A 13,554-nucleotide genomic window follows, 5' to 3' on the forward strand; every position below is an offset into this window, starting at 1 on the left:
TGTTATCAGCAAAAGATAAAATCTTAGCAGTCTAATGACTGGCATTTTGGGTCAAAAATTTTCAATCCTCTATTTGGGTAGAGGGTTAAAAATTTCTCTCTTAAAGGTGAGTTTTCCAACATTTGCGCAACTCACGTTCCATGCCAGATTCTTTCCATACTAAGATTATTTTCCTTGTTTTCTAAGAAATTTCAACCTCATTGGACTCTGGATTTTTTCCCCATTGATCCCGTGAAGATTTGGGTCAATGAGCGAGCCTTCGCTTAGAGAAAAAAAAGAAAGAAAGAATTGGAATCAACTTGAACCCAACCCGATTTTATGTAAAAGCTCAACCAAAAGTTGACCCGAGTCGCGCCCGAGTTACAGGAAAACAAATTGCAGTTTGGTTATATGCCAAAAAGCAAGCCTACGGGATGATCGCAAATTTTGCAATCTATTGGATAAGCATTTATTCGCAATAGATAGAGGGGTTGCAACTTTGCCCTCTGATTCTGGGACTAAAGAGTACAAGAAATTTGGTGTTCGCCATCTGCAAATATTATTCATGTGAAAAACAAGTGCTTTGACGACTAAATGTTTAAAAAGTAGTATAAGGGGAAAAAAAAGGAAAAGATATTAAGACCATAGTTTTAAATTTCGGTTACAGTCCTAATCTCGGCCGAAATCCGGCAGGAATTTAAAAGTGTCAACTTCGTCTCAAACATCCATCCTAATATTCTTGGATTACCAACTTCCAAATGGTTAGAATCTCAATTAGATTTCTAACAATGTTTTAGTACTTTGCATCTGTTGGACAAGACAACATCAGAACCACCACCACCGGTGGTAATTTCATAGAAGCAATGCCCCCAAAAATATGTGACGTGAGTTTGAGGCAAAGAGAGGTGCCTCTATTGAATGAGGTCACTTCTTATGCCTTAGCCCCACTCAATGGTAAATTTTTCTCTAGTGCCTTTCACTCGTATTTTTACGAGGTAGTCCTTTCCAGTCACTCCTCTTCACAAGTTGTCCTCTCTATGAACACGATTTTGCTCTAATACCAAATGTTAGGTAACTAACCAAAACACCAAAAGCCCAATGAGCTCCGGCAAGTAGAAGGTAGATACTGGAGGAGGACTGATTAAAAGAGTTCATACATGGAGCACTCGAAAATCGAAGCAGGGCTCACGTGAAGGGATACTCTAAACCATTCACTTTTTTAGCCCCCCTAGTAGATAGCTCGTGCCCCCAAAAATGAGGGCTATATGATCCTTTTTCTTTTCTTTTTTTGATGGGCAAGCTGGGGTTAGGCAGACTCCTACCAGATATATTTTAAAATAAAGAAAAATACATGTAGCTTAGGAGCAAACCCACCAACAGGCTGGGGGCAAATAACAACAAGGGAAAGCAAAAACAATCGAAAAAACTAAACCAGAAGCAAAACAAGAGCGCCAAACTCCAAAGAGGAGCAGAGATCAGACTTCCTCAACCACAAAGAATATTAGGCTCATAAGCTTCTTCCAAGAGTTAATTTGGAGAAGAAAGGAATCCCAGTAGATGGAGTGGATGGGAAGGTAAATGGCGGTTTTCTTTTCTTAATCTTTGCTCTTAGTCAAGAGCTATGATCCAAAATTGAAGGGTGAGGATCAGATTTAGCATAATTGTCATCAAGGTGCTGGATGCTATCCTCAACCGAGCATGATATGGGATCAGGGCCAGCAAGGGCAGCAAAACAATTGGAAGAGCCTTGAGCTCAAGGAGCTAGAATGGGAGAGCAAAAGATATGATCAGGGGACTTTCTGTTTTGGGCCTCAGATGTCTTTCTATTTTGGTCTCAGATGGTGGGGCAATGGAAGGGGAGGAAACAACAGTACTAGTGTCTTCAATTTTAGATGTCGATTGAACCGGCCTCCATTCCTTCCTAGGACGGAGGTGCACTTGATGGTTGATAAAGTCTTCAGACAAATGCCCAAAATCTTTGCAATTGGAGCAGGGGCTGATTCTCCATTGATGCCATTGCATGAAAGGTAGTGAAGCATCAAGGGCTATATGATCCTGAATCATTCTATTCGAAGAGTTTTCATTATCTGCCGTCCAAATATGTGGGCCATAAATGAGAGATACTGGAGCTTCCATTATTAACGGTGTTGATGTTGGCGGGAGCAAGGCCAGTTTTCATTAAAGAAAACACTTGTAAAACGGGGATTCCGTTCGGAAAATAAAGACGAAAGTGGAAATGACCCACAATGCATTGAGGATTGGATTCGCGATCACTTCTTTGTCTTCTTGCGCACGGGTCCCAACACAATTTCGTCTTTTAATTTTCCAAGAAGCTAAGGATTCAATTTTCTATATTTTAGACTTTTCCAAGGGAAATGATATCATCACAACTTCAATGTTTTTATATCAGGCTCTACTACCTTGTCTTTTAGTATTGAAAAGGTGCGTCGATATCAAAACAAAACATTGAGGTGCTGATATCATTTCCCTTTTCCATTTATCTATAAAGTGCTCGTTATATAATTCCCAAAACCTACCATAAATAGGGCTGGCAATTTCACCCGAAAAAGCGGGGATCCGTCCCGCCCCGCCCCGTTTGGGGAGGGGATTCCCCGATTTGAGAGGGGAAGGGGAAGGGGATTTTAAAAATTCCCCGGTGCTGGGAGGGGAAGGGGAAGGGGATGGAGTTGTCCCCTCCCCGACCCGCCCCGCCTCGCCCCGTTAATCAATGCCATTTTTTAAAAATTTTTAAGTGTTTTTTTTTAGGAAAACTACTAGAAACTCTGTGGATCGGCTACAAGATTCCCCCAAACATAGACTTAGCTTGTCTTTTCCTTTTAATTAGCTTCTAGAGCATTTTGGGAACTATAATAACCTTTTGACAGATGTTGAAATAATAAAGATAAGCTGAGTGAGTGAGTGTATGCAATTATCAAAAAATCGTAGTGCCAACATCGGTAGCCAAAATAAATTGCATTTTATTATTAAAAGTATGGTATGGCCCGCACCATATGATGATCCAAACCATCCATTAGATGGGGCACACCCTAAATAGGTTGTGCCCCAAAAATCATTTCCATAGGTTGATCGTAACCCTCCGATCTATAGAGGAATAGGATCATTCAGTACCTCTACAGATCGGAGGGTTAGGATCAACCTAAGGAAATGATTTTTTGGGCGCAACCTATTTAGGGTGTGCACCATCTAATGGACGGTTTGGATCATCCTATGGTGCGGGCCATACCTTACTTTTAATAAAGTCAGGAGTGCGATCATCAGAATATAGTAGTGCGCATAACATTTCCTAAAATTAATGATCCAAAATGGGGTTTGGATGTTGGGTACTCTAAGTGGCATGTTATGATACCACTTGATCTAAAATTGAAGTTGGATCGAATCCAATTAGCAATGTGCGGAAATCCCATCATCCAACAATAGCTACTGTCAGTCCAATGGGTCCATCCATCCATCGTCCACACACAAATACCGAATATGGATCTGCCCTCTCTTATTAAATCTTCAAGTAAAAAAACACTGCAAACAAGTGAAATCTGGACGTTCGTTGCTGCCTAGCATTTCAATCAATATATAAAGAAGAGAAGACAAACTCCTTATACCAATCTCTTGCTAATTTAATTAACAGCTAGCCTATCGATTGTTAGTTTATAACATTTTTATATATTGAAATTGCATCAAGTTGATTAGAGACACCCAGCATTAATGTATCAATGACTAAAGAGGGGGTGATGTTCGGGCGGGGCGGGGATTTTGTCCCCAAAGGATGCGAGGAGGGGAAGGGGAGGGGAGGGGAAGGGGATTAGATATTCCCCGCGGGGAGGGGAGGGGGATTCCCCACCATCCCCGCAAAGGGGAGGGGAAGGGGAGGGGGGGAATTCTCCGCAGAGGGGAAGGGGTAGGGCACCCCAACATCAGGCCCCGACCCGCCCCGTTGCCAGCCCTAATCAGAAAAGTGTTTACCAAAAGGTTGAAAGTGCTATTAACAAGGCATAGGAGTGTCGATATCACTTCCCTTCATAAAGATGTTCTACTTGGAATTAGTGAACAGTAACTTTAACAAGAGAAATATTAAAAACAAAAATCAAAATAAAGAAGGAAAATTTTTCTCATCGACTAAGCTACAATTTATACAAGAGCTCAAGAGACATAGGAATCATCCCCGGCCCCTTCAAATTTGGGGGACAAAAGAAAAGGACTAAAAAAAAAAGAGGAACAGGAATGGGAGAGAAGAATGGAGACGTTGCACGGGCAACGTATGAAGAAATATATATATGTAGAGATTTTTCTGTATTCTATTCCGAATCACTGTCCATACACTCCATTCCCTTCAATCCTCTTCGTTTCTGCAGCCACCAATAATCCACAGAAAAAGGGAATTAAAGTAGTTGAATAAAAAAAAATTCTAATGGTAAAGTAGTTGAATAAAGACACCCACATCCCAACTGTACATGTGCGTATGATCAGAACCGTCCAGATCACCATGGTGCATGCATCAGTGGCGTGCAGATCACCATTAACCTCTAATGATGATGGCGATGGAGATGGAGTGGCCAAAAAGAAAAAGAAAAAGAAAATTTGGGTTGCAATCGAGAGATGATTGGAGGAGGGCCCACTTAAATTAAACCATGAAAAGCAAATTGGGCCCACTTTCTACCACATAAAATTTGGAAATAATAGCTGTAATCGGTATGAGATTATGATTATTTATTAATGAAGACGTAATTGGTCGATTTAAGTCGTAGTTCTTCGCTCTAGAAAAGTGGTTGAATAATAAGAAAAATAAAATAAAAGGTAAAGAAGAGAAACAGTACCTTCTTCACGGATTTCTTCTCTCTAACTTCATACCGACCCCTCGTCAAATCAGACAACCACATTCCAGGAAAACAAAACTGCCCAAAATCCACATAAAAGGGAGAAAAAAAGAGATATGTTGAAAGAAAGGCAGAGAAAGGGAGTCCAAGAAATTCAACATATTGCAGATAACAAAAATAAAGGAAATTATTATTATCTATATATGTACCTGAAGATTCTTATCTACATTTTTGGCCCTTTTCTTGGGCCTCTGCGGGAGTTTGGTGCCCTTCATTGCAAAGAAATCTTCTTCTTTCTCCTTACGAGAAAGAGAGATGTATATCCTTGGCCATTCAAATAGATCAAGATTCACCTTCTCTGTTACAGTTTCTGGTTCCAATTGTCGCAGACAATCTACGTTCATGGCTTCTGCTTGTACCACATACCCATTTGGCTTCTTCTCCATGGTGCCGGTCACTGAACAATAAGCTGTTTTATCTGTTTTGTCTGGCGGCGATGGAGGGGATCGTTTGTCGGCAGATCGAGATCGTTCTTCTGAGTGCCTGATCATGATTAGAGCAAGATGAGATTCTGTACTCTGATCAAGCAAAAGAAAGAAAAGATCACTCATCTTTTTGGAAGCTGAAATTAGTAGATTTTGAGCCAATGTTTTTTTGTTACTTGGGTTAAAAGAGGAAAAGGATAAATGTGTATAGCATACAGATTGATTCCAGGGAAAAGAAAAGGAGAAAAGAATGTCAAAGATGCATATTCTCTACCAGAACACAGAAAATATGTCCTGGCAAACAAAGTATTTCCACTCAGAAGACCCTAAGAATGAAAAAAAAAAAAAAAAAACCCATAAGAGATAACTTACCAAACAAAGTATTTACACCCAGAAATCCCACAAAAAATGGGAAAAAATAATAAATTCAAAGAATATTTGGCAACCCAGAAGGAATACAGGGAAGACATAAAATATTTTAATGATACCTTGAACGAGAAAGTAGAATCCTAGGTCCAAGTGGGTTCTATGAGGAAGCAATGGTAAAAGTAATCTCAAAAATAAAATAAAAGAAAACAGATATATACCTGTTTCAAGAGACGTCTAACCATCCACAGAGTTATAAGGGAGACTAGTAAACAAGTTTTGGGTAAGAAGTAAGAAATTCATAACATATAGACATCGCGACCAAAAGCAGAAAAAGGAAAAGAATAAAGAGAGAACCCCCAACACACGTCTTTCCTACCAGGGCAAAAGCAAGAGAAATCATTTTTAAAGAACTAAATAATGGGCGGATAATTATTCTTACCCAGAAGCCAATAAAACAAACAAGAAATACATCTACGTAATCACGAGCCCAAATTAACGATGATGAAAAAGAGTTTACCAGGAATAAGAAACGATATTATTGAAACCCTTCTCCATAAAACTGAGAGCAGGAGACGAAACAGACAAACTGAGAACTATGGATTCAATCCAAATAAAGAAGAATACAAAGTATCGAAAAAGACCTCTACAACCACTTGAAAAGGTAAACCACCCAGACCAATAAATGAATTAAATATAAAAACCCTTCAAACAGCTTCTGCTGGTCGTCCTGAGCCAACAAAAAAAAAAAAAAAAAAAAAGGGAAATTAATAAGAGCAAGGAAGCCAATGATTATCCATATAATCATCTAAAATATAAAAAAATTTGGAAAACAATTGCTTCATGCCCAAAACCCCCCAAAAAAAGGGCAAGCTCGATACCAAGAACAAATACCAGAAACAACCCACTTTAACTAAATCAAACCCCAAATAAAATAAAATAAAATTGGAAACAAAAAAAAAATCAGGATACAGCTTCTGGTAGCGAAAAAAAAAAAAGAAGGGCAAAAAAAATCGACTTCAGAAAAAGTAAAGGTTGATAAGAGCAGGAAAGCAAATGATTATCCAGTTACCTATAAAAGATTAAAACATAACTTGAAAAACAGTTGCTTCATGGGCAGAAACCAGAAAAAGGGCAAACTTTGATCTCAAGAACAAATATCAGAAAAAACCAGCCAGCTCTAACAAAATCAAACCCCAGATCAGAAAAAAAAAAAAAAAAATTGTCATCCCCACCAGAACAACATAATCATCTCATAAAGTAAACACATACAAAATAGGAATGGATAAACAAAAAAGAGCTAATTTGATGCAGACCTGGTAATCAGAGAGGCCCCTGAAGGTTCACGGACCTGCATACAAGGTCTCAGATTAGCTCCCCTGCTGTAAGGAGCCGTAGCACAAGGCGGCGACATCGTAGTCATATGATTCTTCCTCTGCTTCTCCACCACAGAGACCACTTTCCTCTGAATCTTGATCACTTTCCTCTCTTGAACAGTTGATTCATCACACATCACTCGGTTCTCCGCCCTTGATCCGCGCGATCTCTTGTTCTGTCCCCACTGCAACAGAACATCCCCTCCGGAGATTGTTTCATGGTTCTGGTTCTGGTGATCTTCTTGATGCAGGGAATTGGGAACAACAAAGGGTGGGAAGTCTTGGTCTTGGCTGGTAGATGGGATGGTTACGGGCCTGAATCTTAGAGCCTTTCCTTCAAAACCATTGTAATTCGGGATTTGCTCACTCCCCACATCGTCCTCCTTACATGTCCTCAAGCTGGGTTTTCGTCCATTGCTCAAAGGAAGACAATCCGGGATTAGTCTCTGGTATCTGTAAAAAAAAAAACACAAGCTGGATAAGCTGATTACATACAAACAAACCATGAAGCTCTCACAAGTTTTTCTCTATTTCAATTAAATTAAGCATATAAAGATCCGTTGAAACAAAAATAAGGAAAACCAACACATTAGGCCTCTTTGACACAGAGAAAACAGGGCAAAGAAAAACAGAAATTACCCTTTCTCATTGTTCTGCAAGATCAGAACATGAGATTTTTATCAGTTATAAGTAAAAGAGAGGATCCACAGTGCAGATTGAGCTCCCTCTACCAGATTGATCGTCTTCAAAATATTGCTTCTTTTTTTTTCTTTTCTCCCGGTCACAGATAAAGCAACCCTAACACAACCATCACTTTTTTCCACCAGAATAATATCATCTACTCACAGAAGACATGGAATTCTTTGTTCTATATATGAGTAGATGGACATTTAAGCACAGATTATCAGGCGCCTGATCTTCCTTCTCCGGAAGAAAATAAAGAATAATATGTTGTCAAAAAGATAAGAACCGTTGATCTGGACCATCTTTTGCCATAGAAGGTTAAAGATCTCCGTAAAATTGGTTCTAAACCAAAACTGTAACTGCAATTTGTAACTAATCCCCCCTTTTCTCTATTTCTCAGAAAGATCGAACCAAAAGAATCAGAGGTTGAAATAATAAAGAAGAAAAGACCAAAAAAATAGGAAAAAGAAAGAAAACATCTCTTCCTCTTACCAAACACAAACAAGAAATATTTGGGAGTTTCTTACACCCGTAGGTCCCCAAAGAACAAAGATGGCACGAAATCACGATCCTGTAAGAATCTTAGCTCCGTGTTGACCAGAGTATCGATTCCTTCAAAAGATTAAATCAGTAAAAAATTGAAAGTGAAACCAACTCATCTTTCTTCAAAAGCAACTGATCCAAAACCTCGAAATTTCCTCCTCCTTTCCAAAACTCCGCTAAATTCTACATGCAAATGAGAACTGAGAACAGATCGAGGAGTTGAAAAAAAAAATACATAGGCAATTATTTCTCCTCTGCATTTCCAAAACCGACAATGAATAACCACAAAACCACAGAGAGATTTCTGAAAGCGGAGGGAGGGTATGTAGCCGGAAAACCATAACTCGCACGCATATCTGTTCTCTTTCAATGAAATTAACATAAATTAATTATCTGTTGTTAGACTAAATCCAGCGATAACTTGCTGAAACAGAACAAATTTGCTTCGAGATTAAGAGATTTGCCTGTGTGGCACGTCTCTATTTGCCGAAATTTGCAGGCGCAGTACAAAAACAGGGAGAATCTTTCCTGAAGTATTGGATCTCCTTTGCCAAAATCGGACGATTTTGCCTAAAACCAGCCATATTGAACAGGGAAAAAAAAACACATAAAATCGCCGAAAAGAAACATGACTTTGGATAAAAAAGACGGAATTTTTCCGATAAGAGAAGAAAGTCGCCGAAGTATAAGCACGAAAGAAAGAATAAAACCGGAGATTCAAATGCAGAAAACTATATAGACAATACGATTGGAGACGAGAAAGTCTGCTTTGCCAGAAACCAGAGACAAATTGTCGAAAAAAATATTTGTCCGAGATTAAGCCCTGCTTAGCCTAAATCAAAATATATAATCTCAGCTTGGAGAATAATAATAAGAAGACTTGTAGCCGTTGAGGTGATGATTCGTCTGATTCTCAGTAGCTTTTTGCCGAGATCAAGAGATATATTCTTCAAGGCACGACCGAGAGCCGATGATCCTCTTTTGCCGAAAACTGAAATAACCTCCTCCGGGAAGAAGAGTGTGAAAGAGGCGATATATACGCGCGGATCAAACATTAATCGGAATCTAAGCTCCGCGCTGAGAAATCATCAGTTATTTTCCGCTGAAAAAGTAGCAAAAAAAGAGGGATCTTGGCCGGAAAACAATGAAGATCGCTACAAACCGACCGTACGCATGGAAAAACCTCCAGAAGAAGGCGAAAAGCAACCACAGACAATAGGCTGAAAGGAGTCTGGACAAATCAAAATCGACGATGATCCTTATACCAGAACTGGCAAAGATCAGCAAGAAGGAGAAATCCTGTGATCTCACAGAAAATCATTTTCTGGAAATTACGGTGCTTTTTACGCCTGAACAAATCAGAAGAAAAAACAAAATCAACTGATCTTAAGCGAGAGAATGAGAAAAGATTGCTCAAATTCTGATTTTAGATTTTCAAAGAAAACAAGCAAACCTCATCATGTCTAATGCCGAATGGAATCACAAATTGAAGCGTCGATCGTTCTCCTTAAAAATTTTGGGTGGAAATCGATCATCAATGGCATCTTACACTGTATATAAAACAGAGCATAAAACCAAAGCCGACAATGACAAGGTTCTCCGAGAGAGAGAGAGAGAGATGACGAAGAGCAATGAGGGAGGTGGTGAGTTGCATTAATGGATGAAATATTGGCTTTATCGAACAAAATTTCCCAAAATACCCCTGAATTCTCATCGAAATATCATTGATGGCACTGCAAGCTGGGCAAGCCGATTTACTTGGAGCGGGTTAAAAAGCCGCGGTTAACGCCTGAAGTCACGACTTCTAACTCCTAACATCGTTTCAGCACGAAAGTTCCCCGTGTTTGATCCTACAAATCATGGGTGTTATCGTCATTTCCATGAGTCATTCCTCTCAGTCTCCCAGAGTCCAAGTCTAATAAATAACGCCTTATCGTAGGCCTGGAATTCTTTTCCAGTAATGCCCTTGGGGTTAGTTTCGATATTATGGGTGAAAGTGAGGGGTAGTTTCGAAGAGCGATCGGATGCTCGAACCAGAAGTGGGTTGTGAGGGATAGAAGTTGCGCCACCTCATCTGGCTACGTTGACGGTGATCTGGAGCCTGGAGGGTCCACCCAACGGGGCCACACAATGGATTCACAGGCAGCAATCGTAGAGATTACCCCCTTTCGTTTTACTTAGAAGTGCATTGATCGAGTGTGGATAATCAGATCGTTACAGGAGTGGGGCCTGGAGATGAACGTTCCTATCTCTATTTCGCATCCTAGCTAAGCAACTTTTTTTTTGGAAGGCAGGCGACGGGAACCCTACCAGTTTATCAGATAAAGAGAAAGATGTTTACATTCACGGGAATAGGATATCATCCCTGACTAAGAAAACATGAGAGACGGAGACCCAAAAACTCGGGTTGATAAAGACAGAACCCTAAACCTAAGAATTGAAACTGTTCAATGCTCTTGAGTTACATAATCGGCTAGCTCGATAGAACTATGTTGGGATCTTTGGGAGTGTTCTTCAGCGTTTCTCATTTCTATTTTTATTTTTTTTATTATTATTGGAATGGACAAAGCTTGCGGAAGAGGGTATGGTGGAGCGGCCTTGCTTGGATCCCATAGTTCATAACAAATCATTGTAATTTATTTTTATTTTTTAATGGGTAAGCTAGGGTTTGGCAAGGACCCCTACAGTCATAAGTGAAAGAAATAGATGGAACAAGTTGGTGTCAAAGAACACCATTCCTGATTGTTGTATTGAGTGCTTCCGGGATAGCTTTTAGAGGAACTCTCAAAACCCCGAGTTTTCAGAGTAAATTGATTAAAATACTCCTTGCTACCTAATTTTAGGATTTTTTAAGAGGATGAATCAAAAAATAATGGAAGCGATTTAATAAAAAAATAGGCAAGTAAGAGAATAAGGAAAATTGTAAAAAAACACTAAAATTAGGAACAAGAAGACGTAAATAATGATTAAACATTAATATTACCTTATTAGGAAACAAACTTGCGCTGCAAATGCAGTAAAGATAGTACATGTTTACTTCAAGGGCGTAGACTTGTAGCCCAACGGTTGAGGCTTTGTTTCTCAACCTTGAGGTCGCAGGTTCGATATCAGGTTACATACCAAAGAAATGTTTACGTCTAGGCTAGTGCATATATACTCTTAGGGTAACACATGCTTACCTTCCCGTTACCATAAAAGTAATTAAACATGTGTTGGGTAACACATGATTGAGCTTAAAATCGCTGATATGAAATAAATTGTCTAAAAATTGACGATAAATAAGTGGAAATGGAAAATAATTGGCTTGAGGCAGATTTTTTGAAAATTGGTCGCCAATATTATTAAAATAGGGCCGAGATGGCCAAGTACAAAGGAGGATAAAGAAGAATGGAAGAAGAGGACAACAACGGAAAATACAATTAAGGAGTGAGAGAGTCAAATAAAGCCAAATATTCATTCAATACATTGTCTCTTGCTACTCTCTGTTTCTAGCCGGTCCGCTACCAAGTTTGTGGAATGCCGCACGTCATGGATAGCCCAAGGAGAGAACTTCACACAATTACATATCTCCAAACAATCTGTCAAATCTCCATGGATGTTTGTCCACTCCATCAAGCCATCAAATCACATTTAGAGAATCCCCTCTTATTATCGCGTTGGTCAATCCATCTCTAATCAACAGCTTCAAGCCAACAAGGCCAATAATGATATTAACTTAGCTAAAATTTGAAAACTCAGCTTAATATATCAAAAATTAAAAAAACTGCTAAGCAACAAACTCAATTCGGACAAACAGTTGGTTTGAGCTGTAAAAATACGGTTCATTCAACAAAAAAATCGATCATATTTCGAAGAGTCTGAATGTTACCGATTTTTTGTCTAACATTTGCTAAACATCGGCTCAGATCTTAAAAAAATTGTTAGAGTCTAAAAATTAGTTTGAATCTGAAAAAAGGGATATAATCGAAAAGTCTATATTCTAATTTTTGTCAATCTTGACATTTTCTTTCTTTTTATTTTGCAAAACTATCCAACTTAATTATTTTTGTTATTATATTTACAATTCAATAAGTCTGTTATCAACATTTCAGTGGCTGCACTACTTTCATTTACAAAGCAATGAGAGACTGGACAGTGACAAAAAATTGTAAAATGTCGGGAGATCGCCGATGGGGGTCGGCGGAGTAATGAAAAAAACAATACTGGCACAACAAAGAGAAATCCATATTTTTTTTTTGTGTTTATTAGTAAAAGAGGACGTAATCATCTTCCTAAGTCCTAACCATGCAACACCCTCCCAAGGTGAATAGTTTTGAAACCGCCTTTCTACAGTCATTTCAGTTACTCTCTGTAGCCACCTAGTCAATTTTCCCATGTGTAAACAATATTATAATGTATTATATAATTAGATATAGGCTCTTTCAAAGTTTGCAATATAAGGTATTTAATGGATGTAAAGAACTTTAAGTTTATAAGACTATTAATAGCTACGGAGAAAGTAATATTTACCAACATGCATTTGGTTTAGTGGTATGTTCTCCCTTAGGGGGTTGGGCCTCTAGTTCAATTGGTGAAGGCTATGTTCTTCAACCCTGAGGTTGGAGGTTCAATCCCAGCTTACCCACAAAAAAATGGCATCTATCGTTGAGCCTCTAGCTCGGCTGATAATGGCATTGTTCTTCAACTTTGAGGTCGGGAGGTTCAATCCTAGATGATTTACTATAAAAATGTCTTCTCTTAGGCCGGTGGGTCAGATGAATTTTCCAGAAAATGTTTGGAATGGAAAAATATTTTTAAAATTACCTACTTTTCTTTACATGTGAATAAAGATAACTCGAACCAACTCCATTCAAATTTTATTTAGAGGGACCTTCAATTTATATGGTATCCATTTTTTTATAGGCAAGCTGTAGTTAGGCAAGACCCTTACCAGTGTATTAATATATATGAAAAAAAGACCTTACAATCAAGAGCTCGAAGCACCATCCCTGTTCCCAGAGATCATATCGAAAAGAAAAGAAGGAAACAAAGGATTTCAGACAATCCAATTTTTACTATCAAATATATTTTCTTGCAATTAAAATAGTGCCTTACGGTGCGAGAGGTCCCCTTATTCACAGAGAGAGAGAGAGAGAGAGAGAGAGAGAGAGAGAGAGAGAGAGAGAGAGATTTTAGTATTTTATTAGAGGTGAGAGGCTCGGTGGGTTGAAAGTTAGAAGAATATCAATTTAAGGGACGTGATGTATTTGCCCCCTTTTCTTCCTCCAGCCAGCCTCTCTAGTCTCCACCGTC

General features: G+C 38.9%; 1 protein-coding gene across 1 annotated transcript; it reads right to left on the reverse strand.

The window, feature by feature from the left end:
- Window positions 1-3,987: 3,987 nt before the first annotated feature.
- On the reverse strand, window positions 3,988-9,916 carry LOC143891634 (uncharacterized). Its single transcript, XM_077396171.1, has 5 exons — window positions 9,716-9,916; window positions 6,976-7,488; window positions 5,018-5,351; window positions 4,809-4,886; window positions 3,988-4,340 (listed from the first exon to the last, which is right to left on the reverse strand). The coding sequence occupies exons 1-5, from the start codon at window positions 9,721-9,723 to the stop codon at window positions 4,290-4,292; spliced, it is 984 nt and encodes a 327-aa protein (XP_077252286.1). The 5' UTR covers window positions 9,724-9,916; the 3' UTR covers window positions 3,988-4,289.
- Between the last annotated feature and the right edge of the window lie 3,638 nt (window positions 9,917-13,554).

The sequence above is a fragment of the Tasmannia lanceolata genome, unplaced genomic scaffold (assembly GCF_043159265.1).
Source record: "Tasmannia lanceolata isolate RefF3 unplaced genomic scaffold, GAP_Taslan_0.1 ptg000015l, whole genome shotgun sequence".
In the NCBI taxonomy this organism is placed as follows: domain Eukaryota; kingdom Viridiplantae; phylum Streptophyta; class Magnoliopsida; order Canellales; family Winteraceae; genus Tasmannia; species Tasmannia lanceolata.